Source organism: Oratosquilla oratoria, unplaced genomic scaffold (assembly GCF_046742065.1).
Source record: "Oratosquilla oratoria isolate Oo_2021 unplaced genomic scaffold, ASM4674206v1 SCAFFOLD56, whole genome shotgun sequence".
NCBI classification, from domain to species: domain Eukaryota; kingdom Metazoa; phylum Arthropoda; class Malacostraca; order Stomatopoda; family Squillidae; genus Oratosquilla; species Oratosquilla oratoria.
The window spans coordinates 22501-35000 of record NW_027467720.1 but is presented as its reverse complement, the minus strand read 5'-3'; the positions used below and the strand labels follow the sequence as shown (position 1 = coordinate 35000).

The 12500-nt window shown below is 37.5% G+C and overlaps 1 protein-coding gene across 1 annotated transcript; it reads left to right on the top strand.

The window, feature by feature from the left end:
• Positions 1 to 6877: 6877 nt before the first annotated feature.
• On the top strand, positions 6878 to 9401 carry LOC143023721 (uncharacterized). Its single transcript, XM_076182320.1, has 4 exons — positions 6878 to 6908; positions 7687 to 7738; positions 8013 to 9060; positions 9327 to 9401. The coding sequence occupies exons 1-4, from the start codon at positions 6878 to 6880 to the stop codon at positions 9399 to 9401; spliced, it is 1206 nt and encodes a 401-aa protein (XP_076038435.1).
• Positions 9402 to 12500: the final 3099 nt, after the last annotated feature.

The following is a 12500-nucleotide window of genomic DNA, read 5'->3' as shown; positions in this document are numbered from 1 at the left end:
GTCGCGGTCGTGCGAGCAGTGCACAAAAGTCGAAATTTGTTGAAGAGGGGGAGCATAGAACTCGGTGGTTCATAACTGAATAGAAACATATGGGTGCCTTTTCATATTCCTAAAAGAATATGGGAAAGGTGATATCATGGTTATAAAAGAAAAGTTAATTCAACTAAAGGTATGCTTAGATAACGACAATCTAAATCACCCAATGGACTGAAACAAAGTATGCTTATTACAACAGAAAAAAAAAACTTGCAGACGGTAGGTCCTTTTGTATGATCATACTCTCAGACGAATTACATCTTCAAATGTCTTTTCTCTTGTACTGATTTTGATAACTTACTAGTACAAGAGTTCCTTTTAGAGATGATGGGTCTAAGGGGGATGTTTTCCTTATGTATTATGTGTTGGCACAATTTTTTTTTCGTTTAATGATAAATATTACAAACATAAATTTAGCTGTTCAATGGTACCTAATCTCTCCCCAGTGCTAGCAAACTTATATATGGAATATTTCGAGACGGTACTTCTGCAGGACATAAAACCCCACGGAATGTTTTGGTATAGATATATGGATGACATCTTCACGATTTGGGATGAAGAATGGGGTTCCTTTAATGATTTCTTCAACAAACTCAACCTCCTAACTGCTAACATTAAATTCAAAGTGGAATGGGAAGTGGATAATAGATTACCATTTTTGGACATCTTAGTCATGAGACATCAGGACCATCTTTCTTTCACAGTGTACAGAAAACCCACGCACACTGGGAGCTATGTACACTTCTTTAGTCACCATCCTGACAATATCAAATATAGTGTTGCTTCGGGTCTTTTTCTAAGGGCACTAAGACTATGCAGCCCATCTTATTTGGATTCAGAAATTCTAACCATACGAAATCAATTAAGAAGATTAGGGTACCCAGATTGGTTTATAAACAAAGCCTTAAGTAAGACCAAAACCAGTTACTATAAATCCACTTCCTACCCATCTCAGCATCATAAATGGAACAAAAATTGCCTAAAACTTCCTTATAACAAATCTATCAATAATTTTTCCCAAATGCTACCAAAAGACAACATAAAAATCATTTATAGTCACCCCAATAGTTTATTCAGAAAAGTAGTCAACGTTCATCACAGAACAACAGAAGACACAAACCTCGGAGTTTACAAATTACCCTGCTCAGGATGTGATGAAGTGTATTGGGGACAAACGGGTAGAGAATTAAAAACCAGAGTAAAAGAACATAAGAATTCAGTAAAATACGCACAACAGAACTCCGCGGTATTTCAACATGTCGCCAACAATAATCACAGCATAAATTGGGACGAGGCCAAAATCATTTTCAAATCAAAATGTAGTTATAAAAGAAAAATGATTGAATCTTCCTTAATTAAACAATTCCCAAACTTTAAAATTTCAAAAGGACAATGGTCCCCTGATTATATAATCATCTTGGCAGTTAATAAATTACTTCCTTATATTGTAAAAGCGGACGACTTGCCAAAAGCCCGCGCGGTAACTTAGACGCCACCTGATATGAAATGTTCATGTTCCCTCACTCCACCTTTCTCCTCTGTATATAATTTATGTGTTTTCTCTTGTCTATGTATTCCGCTTGAAGAGGATCACAGCAAGTGATCGAAATATACGGAAATCGTTATTTCCTTTCTTTACTTAAATCCAATCAATAGTGGGTTTTTAGTGTATATATATATATATATATAATATATATATATATATGTATGTATATATATATATATATATATATATATATATATACACGTGTAATAAAACCACTTGGAAAAAACATTCTAAGTGGTTTTATTACACATTTTGTGAATCACGTGTTTTTGTGATCTATTCGCATATATATATATATATATATATATATATATATATATATATATATATATATATATATATACATACATTGTCATGGGTTGCTTGCTTGGTTTGGCCTGAGTTAACGTAAAGAGTGGAACTTGTCGAGTCTAGGAGTAAGTCGAGTTCCAGTTGGGAAGCAAGCCCACAACAATAAAGTGGAACGTATAGGTAATTTAGGTAGGTAAAAATACGTTCCGAGGAAAAGCTCTATTTGAGACTGAATGTAAGAATTGTAAGGATTATGGTTGAGGTAAGATAGACGTCTGCACGAAACTTAATTAACTATATTTACACATAAAAAAAAGTTTAACTGATTAACATTTACGAACATACACTCACAGTATTCTAAGGAATAACATAAATACACTTTTCTAATAAAGAAAACATACAATTCACAAATCACCGAGTCTAAACAAACATATATAATTCACACAAAATAATTAATAACCCTATACAAGTTCAAAGAATTAGTTATACTACACTTGCGAACAAAACTGCAGTCCACCGATATATTCAGCGAGAAGTAAAGAGGCTTGTGTGAAAGTGGGGTTGGACAGCCGGGGAGGCTCTTTTTATACCCGATGAAGACGGGGCCAATTGTTTCATGGCAAGGTTCGAACTCATACGTTGATACAACGTATGCTCGCCACGAGTCATGTTCGAAACCGTAAGTAGTAGGCGGGCGATTTGTAAATGGTTTGATTCACGGTTGGCTATAACAATATTAATTATATATATATATATATATATACATATATATATATACATATATATACATACATACATATATATGTATATATATATACATATATGTATATGTATATATATATACATATATATATACATACATATACCAAAGGCTTTTTCCCCCTTACACGGGGATAGCCAAAATAAAAAAGGCATAGAAAACACTCCCACCCATTCCATTTTCTATATATTCCACTCCCCTCGACCCTCCTTCCTCCCTCCTATCTCGGCACCTCGTGGATGACGGGTCATCCCTGCATCCTGTCCACTGCCCTGGGTCACAAGCAGTGTCGCAAGACACAGCACATCCACAGCAAGGCCGCTTCATAAATTCGGCGAACCACCCTTTCCGTCCCCCCAATGCAGGAAAGAAGACGGGGAGAAATCCCTTCGGGCTGGGTCAAAATTATTTTTTCGTCGTCAGAATCTTGGTACTGCCTGTCCTCACCGAGCATTACGCCCATAACCCCCCTCCCCCCTTCCTCCCCCTCTCCCTCCCTCCCCCACCCCCTCTCTCCGTCCCCTCTCTTCGGCACATACGTCACCATATCCCTCGGAATCCCCCGCGACAAATGTCGGTTGCCTGGTAACAGGCGTTTTGTCACTGATAGGAAGTTGGCGGGCCGGGTGTGGGATCTAATCAGGACCAACATGAGGGGAGTTGAAACCCGTGCTTTGTCCAAGACCATCGTACCAACGGAGTATTAGTTCCTGTTTCTATTTCCTTTAAAAAATATGCAAATTTATCTTTGCAAAAGCCAGACAAAATTCATGTACATATATATTTATACACTTACACACATGCATACACACATACACACATACATGCATACATACATATATACACACATAGATACACACACATACATACACACATATACACATACATACATACACACAAATATACCCAAATACACACATACACACACATAAATCCACACGACTCGGTGGCGCGGTTGGTAGAGTCTTGACTGTCACTACGGCGGTCCGGGTTCGAATCCTACCCAGAGCTGAAATAATTTCAGAGTCGCTGCGCTTCCGGTCGTTACTCCAACTCATGTGGGCGGAGAGTTGGGGGTGAGTGTGCGTGTAAGGTCACAGCATTACCCATAGAGCTCTCTTGCGTGAGGGAAACAGCTGCCGATCACGAGTCCAACAGATGATCCAAAGACCAAGGTGAATACATATATTCACACACACATACATAAAAGAGGGTAGGCTTGAATAGAAAATGCATTTACAGTATGCCCGAAAAAAAAAAAAAAAAAGACATCGGAAGGAACGGTGGCGTTGTTGCATTGGAAGGCTGTCCTTCGGACCAGAAACGCATCAAAACCATGTAAGTGGCTTTCAACAAATGATCCCTTTCTGTTCACACTTATATAGGTGTGCGTGTGTTTACATTTGCAAGGCTGTGCATATTCACAAAAAGTATGTTTGCAGGAATGTACATATGTCTACATACAGTTGTTGGAAAGTAATAAGAGTGTTGGAAACGTTGAGCCTAGTCTAAGGACCAAATGACAGCCTATAAAGACCGCACATGTGGTTGGCAGTGTGGGTAATGATTGGGTCTAGCTGGATGTGCAGGGAGTTGATCCTATCTGACGTCCGTTCTGCAGAATTAATACATTCAAGCATATATTTATGGTAATGGGATTATGTACATTATATGTATAAACGTATGTATGTACGCTTGTGTAAATTTCTTTCTATAAGTACATATGTATGTATATAAGTAAGTATGAATGTATGTGTAAATTCATTTGCATACGTACATACGTATGCATATGAATATTCATATATGTATGTACGTATGTATGTGTAAATTCATTTGTATACGTAAGTACGTATGTATATATGTATGTATGTATGTATGTATGTATGTATACATGCATCTTAGTATATATTCATATATATGTAAATGTGGGTGGGAAGTGAAGTACGAGAAAGTCAACTACACGGGATGATTAGGGAACTGAAATATACGAGTACATATTCCCGGTATGATGTATGTATGTATGTATGGTATGTATGTGTATGTATGTGTATGTATGTATATGTATATATATATATATATATATAATATATATATATATATTTAAAAATATCTCATATATATATATATATAATATATATGTATATATGTATATATATACATATATATATATATGTATATATATATATATATTTATATATATATATATATATATGTATGTATATATATATATATGTATGTATATATATATATAGGCTTCTCCGCCCCCTTCCCACTTGTGGTTAGGGGGAGTTTGTGTTTGTGAGGGTTTGTGGTGGTGTGAGAGCTAGCAATAGTGAGGGGAACTTGGGTGGTGATTTTTATTTAGCGACTCTAGCGACAGTCGCTCGGAGCAAAACAGACCCATAATAATAATAAAAAAAAAATAATAAAAAATAAAATAGAGCTCTATACAATCGTTTGAGGAGGATCGTTGAACCACGAACGATCATCGCACCGAGGAAAACGTACCTTAACCCCGGTCGGTTAATCGCTCTGTGCCGCCCGGTAGCCCAGTGGATAGCGTGTCCACCTCACGAGCGGGTGGTCCTGAGTTCGATTCCCAGGAATCACTGGGGTTTCTCACTTCCCCCGGCGTGGGAGTGGGATATTAAGTGAGTGAGTTAATCCTCTGGGATTGTCGTCACCAAGCAATTTTATTCAGCTGAGAGGAACCTCATGGTCCCAAGGAGGAATTTAATCCTTTGTTAGGGCTAAAAATAAATCAAATGCACTTTGGGCTTGGCAATTGCTCGATTTTGGGCTTAAAAGGTGCCATTTTGGGCTAAAAATATCCATTTTGTCTATTTTTCTCTTTTTTATATCATTTTCTTGTTATTTTTTCATTTTTGGGCTAAAAAATTAAAATGTACTTTGGGCTCAAATGAAAGGTGCCATTTTGGGCTAAAATGTTCTATTATGTAAATTTTTATATTTTCTTCTTATTATTATTTTCTTTCTTTTTATTTCATCGATGGGACTTGATTGGATCCTTTGGGCATTTTTCACCTCCTCCAGGTACCGACGTCGCTTCTGGTCCGGAACCACACAGGAGGCGTTCTCCACTGTGGCGAGGGTGGGCTTGCCCTCCATGTCCCGACGTCACTCCTGGTCCGGTACCAGGCTGGAGGTGTCCTCCATCGTGGGGCGACTGGGCTCCCTCCCGAGTCCCGAGTCGCCCTCGGTGACAGCCTCCAGGGGTTCAAGTCTTCCTGGAGCTAGATGGCGGAATCTGGTTCCTTGCTTATCGAAGAAGAAGAAGAGACGTCGTCGTCATCTTCTTCTTCATCGTCATGCACCCAGCAACAGAATCTTCCTTCTTCTGAGGATTCTCGTTTTCGAATGCAAAATTTGCAATGGGCGCTGTTGACACTGAGCTCGAGGGTTTCCATAAGGACGTCCTTGCTTGGGGCCGGAGCTTCTGGGAGCACCTCTTGAAGGGTCCCTGAGGTTCTCGCGACCTCTCTTGACTCCATTGATGGGCTTGGGCTTCTTGTAGCTTGGGTTGGCCGCTTGAGCTCCTCCGGTGACAGCCTCCATGGGTTCAAGTCTTCCTGGAGCTAGATGGCGGAATCTGGTTCCTCGCTTACCGAAGAAGAAGAAGAGACGTCGTCGTCATCTTCTTCTTCTTCGTCATCGTCATGCACCCAGCAACAGAATCTTCCTTCTTCTGAGGATTCTCGTTTTCGAATGCAAAACTTACAATGGGCGCTGCTGACGCTGAGCTCGAGGTATTCTGTGATGACGTCCTTCGTTGGGGCTGGAGCTTCTGGGAGCACCTCTTGAAGGGTCCCTGAGGTTCTCGTGACCTCTCTTGGCTCCGTCGGTGGTCTTGGGCTTTTAGCTTGGGTTGGCCGCTCGAAGGTCCGTCTCTCGAGCTCCTCCGGGCGGGCGATCTTGGGAGGTAGTCTCCGCCACGCCGGGGTATAAGGCCCGTCACAAGCTTTCCTCCAGGAGAGCGCGCCGTCGTTCAACATAATTCTCGGGACAACTCAGGACTTCTATGGAATCGAGGCTCAGCAGGTGTGACTCCGCTCGTCGCATCTCATTTTGCTGCCGATGCTGATGGTCAGTCGCGGTCGGGCGAGTGGTGCACAAAATTCGAAATTTCTTGAAGAGGGAGAGCATAAAACTCGGTGGTTCATAACTGAATAGAAAAATCTGTGTGCCTTTCCTTATTCCCAAAAGGATATGGGAAAGGTGATACGATGGTTAAAAAAGAAGTTATTTCAACTGAAGGTAAATCCTTTTCTATAATCATACCCTCAGACGTATTACATCTTCAAATGTATTTTTTCTTGCATATATATATATGTATATATATATTATATATATGTATATATATGTATATATTATATATACATATGTGTGTGTATATATGTATATATATACATATATATATGTATATATGTATATAGACATATGTATATATATATGTATGTATATATATATATATATATATATATGTATATATATATATATAGTGTAGAAGAAAGGGAGGCCTTTTGGATAGATTTAAGTGAGTGCATAGAGAATTTAGGGAGTAATGTCAATGTAATAGTACTGGGAGACCTTAATGCTAGGGTAGGAAAGGATCCAATTGATGGAGTGGTTGGGATATGTGGAGTTCCAGTAAAGAATCGTAGTGGAGAGTTGATGGTGGAAATGTGTCTAGAAAGAGAGTTGATGATAGCAAATACAGTGTTTCGGAAGAAAGTGAAGCATTAGTACACATGGGAGAGGGTGGTGGATGGAGGGGTGGTAGATAGAGCGTTAATGGATTATGTAGGGGTAAATAGGATTATGATAGGAAGAGTTAAGGATGTACATGTGCTAAGGGTAGGCGACCTAGAGACTCATTCTCCATGGTGAATTGAATATTATCGACTACCTCATTGAGTTTAGACAAAATATCACTGGTGTTATTTTCCGCTGGAAAAATGAGTAGGCAGTCATCCACGTATCGAAACCAATGTGCATCTTTAGGGATAATTTTGAGATAATGGTCTCTTTCTAGCATCTCTGAATATAGAGATGCAGCCACTGCACTTAATGGTGACCGATGAGAGGTTTGTAATCAGCTCGCGTCTCCCTACTTCTTTCCACCGACTGTTGTTGCATAGGCGTGTCAGTTCTTCTTGGAGCCTCATCTTCTGGTGTTGGTCTTCGTCTGTGAGTCTAAGGACTTATATACAAGGACAAAACATCACGGTGACATTTCGTTGATCAAAAATCATGTTTTATTCTCATTATTTTATTATGCATTCTGACACGCCTATGCAACAACAGTCGGTGGAAAGAAGTAGGGAGACGCGAGCTGATTACAAACCTCTCATCGTTCAGTTTAACACAGACACAGGAAGAGGCCCTCTCTCTCGGATTGAAATTCAGCACGGGCATCAACCACAAGTCCACAATTGATTATGTAGAAAAGAACTACAATTGGAAAGACAGCGAGTTAGAAAACGGGTTCAAACAGGGTATAATATTATGCTGCTCACTGGCCGCCCAAAAACGTGAGTCAACCATCCCTAGAAGATACACGCGGGCACTACGAGAACTTCAAGACAACGATGACATTCTGATCACATCGGCAGACAAAGGAGGGGGAATAGTCATCATGGATAAATCAGACTACACCCGGAAAATGGAAGAACTCTTGTCCGACACACACACATATAACAAGCAACGCGACGGCACAGCGAAGAAAGAAGCAGAATACTTCAATAAATCTACGAGAAATATTTTAAAGAGAACCGAAAAAGGCAAGAAACTATTTCACCTTTTAGAAGAAAACCCCAAGGTACCATCTATGAAAGGTTTACCCAAGATCCATAAACCAGAAATTCCACTGAGGCCCATCACTTCAGGCATTGGAAGCGCCCCGCATAAGTTGGCGAAGATTCTAGCAAAACCACTATCATCTGCCCTTGGTAGCATAAGCAGTACAAACCTCCGTAATTCAGCAGACCTAATTGATAAACTTGACAACGTAGACTTCTCAGGAAAAAGGTTAGTAAGCTATGATATAACATCCTTATTCACTAATGTATCCGTAACAGGCGCCATCAGCGCAATAAAAGAATCTTTAAAAACCATTGATGATGACAAATTACCAGTTTGCAAAAGGGATTACATGCAGCTAGTAGAAAAATGCATTAGGTTCCGTTCATTTAGATACAAAGACCAGGAATATCACCTTTTGGACGGCCTCCCTATGGGGTCACCATTAAGTGCAGTGGCTGCATCTCTATATTTAGAGATGCTAGAAAGAGACCATTATCTCAAAATTATCCCTAAAGATGCACATTGGTTTCGATACGTGGATGACTGCCTACTCATTTTTCCAGCGGAAAATAACACCAGTGATATTTTGTCTAAACTCAATGAGGTAGTCGATAATATTCAATTCACCATGGAGAATGAGTCTCTAGGTCGCCTACCATTTCTAGACACAGAAATACACAGACAAGAAAACAAAGTACTCTTCAAAGTTTACAGAAAACCCACAAACAAAGACGATTTAATACACTTCTACAGCGCACACAACGAACGGACCAAAATAGGAATAGTAATTGGGTTTTTTCTCAGAGCACTAAGGATATGCAGTAATGAATTTCTAAGCGAAGAAATTCTACATATTACGAATACCTTCAGAGCGCTACAATATCCAGAGGCGCTAATATCCACATCTTTGAGAAAAGCAAAGTATCAGGCAACGAAAAGAGATAGTAGTCAAGAAAGAAACTAAATACCTTCTCGTACCAGGCTCCGATTTTTCACAAACACTGGGGGATGCAATACGACCATTAGGTCTAGAAATAATCAGCGAGGCAGGAAAGAAACTTAAAAATCTAGTAACAACAACAACTACACAAACAATTAACGACCTAAGTGTTGTATATAGGATACCATGCAGCAAATGTGATAAATCTTACTATGGCGAGACCCACAGAGGGCTTATGACCAGAATCAAAGAGCACAAAGCAGACTTAAAATACCACAGGCTTTCCAACGCGATGGTGGGTCATATAGAACAAGAAGGTCATATGCCCGATTGGCTACAATCAGAAGTGATGGAAAAAGGATTAACAAAGAGAAGAAGAAAAACGGTTGAAGCATTACACATAGCCACTAAACCCAACATAAACCAAAAAGTAGGAAGTATTAAGTGGACAGAATACACGGCGAAATATGCAAATATAGAAAGACGCCCCAGGACAGCTCCGACGTAACATATGCTTGAATATACCACTAGAATGATTGCCATCCCTAACATTTTTCTTGTGTTGTTCAATTCTAATGTTTAAGGGTTTGGCAGTTTGACCTATGTAAAATTGATAACACATTTTGCAAGGAATTTTATAAAACATAAACTTATCAACAATAGTATTGAAATAAAAAAAGGATGCATTTATAAAAATTCCTTGCAAAATGTGTAATCAATTTTACATAGGTCAAACTGCCAAACCCTTAAACATTAGAATTGAACAACACAAGAAAAATGTTAGGGATGGCAATCATTCTAGTGGTATATTCAAGCATATTGAATTAAATAATCATCCAGTTGATTGGGGTAATGCCCAGGCAATCTATTATACCAACAACATAATAGCAAGAAATTTAATAGAGTGCAGTTTGATTCATACCACTAGTAATCAAAATACCAACCTACATAAAGGCTTGTACAAACTTGATAATTTCATTTGTCAAGAAATTAGTAAGATAATATCAGGTAAAATGTAATCCAACAAATTGACTTAATGTCGCCCTATATAAGTAGTAGAAACAGTGACCCTTGGCGACTGTGACCTGATGTCGCCCGACCATCGTAAGATAATTGACAATGACCTTCCGCTCTCCTTGGCGACTGTGACCTGACGTCGCCCGACCATCGTAAGATAATTGACAATGACCTTCCGCTCTCCTTGGCGACTGTGACCTGATGTCGCCCGACCATCGTAAGATAATTGACAATGACCTTCCGCTCTCTAGGGGGTAATTGGTCGGTACGCTTATTCAAACTGTCCTGGTTCCTTTGTATCATGTATATATTGTCTATGTATTCCTATCACTATGTACTTGTTGCACTGAAGATGTAATATACGAAAGCGCTCTGCTTCGTTAGTTTCTTTTTTCCAAGTGGTCTACTTTGCATAAGTGAACACACGTACCCGTGTTCTTATTAGCATATATACATATATATATGAATATATATATATATATATACATATATATATACATATATATGTGTGTGTGTGTGTGTGTGTGTGTGTGTGTGTGTGTATATACATATGTATATATATATATGTATATGCATATATATATATGCATATATATACATATATATGCATATATATATACATATATATATGCATATATATATATGTATACATGTATATATATATATATAATATATATATATATGGATATATGTATATATATATGCATATATGTACTATATATGTATATATATATATGCATAGATATAGATATATATATATATATATAAGCATATACATATATATATATATGTATATATATATATATATATGTACTGTATACATGTATATATATATGTATATACATATATATATATAAATATATATATATGTATATATATGTATATATATATATGTATATATATATGCATATATATGTACATATAATATATATATATGTATATACTGTATAATATATATATATATGTATATATAATATATATATATGTACATATATATATATATATATATAATGTATTTTGTATATATATAATGTATATTGTATATATATATAATGTATATATATATATATATATATATATATATATATATATATATATATATATATATATATATATATATATATACTATCCAAATTATCTGCGCGTTGCTGCGGGCAAATGATGATCATTTTGATTTTGATAGAATTTGTGGAAAAAGGGATGTACTGTATATATATATATATATATATATATTCGTGAAGTAAGGAAGCAGGTTTTCTTTGATGCATGTAGAATTAAATACGACAGCATTCTGACAATTGTTAAACTTTTTCTTAATGTTTTCTATTTGTTGATAAGACAAATAGAAAACATTAAGAAAACATTAAGAAAAAGTTTAACAATTGTCAGAATGCTGTCGTATTTAATTCTACATGCATATATATATATATATATATATGTATATATATATATATGTATATATATATATATATATATATATATATATATACTAACCATCATCTTAACAACTGTCTTCACTTCATCCTTCCTTATTTCTCCTCCATTTTCCTCACTCATCACGGTCCTTTTCTTAGCATTTCCCACTGCAGCAATCTTTCCCTCCCTATCCTCCTTCACATTTAGCAACTCCCTAAAATTTTCTGCCCATCTTTCCCTTACTGCCTTCTCTTCCATTATCATCTCTCCATCTGCACCTTTTACCTTTTCTTCTCTACTTGATTCGCCTCCTCTTCCTCTCTTAATTTCTTTCCAAAACATCTTTTTATTACTTTCAAAATTTTCTGTCATACTCTTACCCCATTTTATATCTGCTCTCCTCTTTGCCTCCTCTACCTTTTGCTTTACTTCTCTTTTCTTTTCTTTGTACGTCTCATATGACTCCCTCGTCCTATTTTGTAACCAATCTGTGAAAGCTCGCTTCTTCTCTTCTACAACCTTCTTTGTTTCCTCATCCCACCATTCACTACCCTTCCTTCTATTTCCTCCTGTCCTTCTTGTTCCACACACCATCCTTGCACACTTTGTGACTCCCTCCTTGAACCATCCCCATTCCTCCTCCACACCTAGTTCTACTCTATCCTTCACTC

What these genes read in the sequence shown, in the direction of transcription:
- LOC143023721 (XM_076182320.1), top strand. Translation starts at nt 6,878, where the DNA reads ATGGTTAAAAAAGAAGTTATTTCAACTGAAG. An exon ending in TTAATGGTGACCGATGAGAG is followed by an intron (nt 7,739 to 8,012) that starts GTTTGTAATCAG and finishes CTCATCGTTCAG; the next exon opens with TTTAACACAGACACAGGAAG. An exon ending in TTTTGTCTAAACTCAATGAG is followed by an intron (nt 9,061 to 9,326) that starts GTAGTCGATAAT and finishes GAATACCTTCAG; the next exon opens with AGCGCTACAATATCCAGAGG.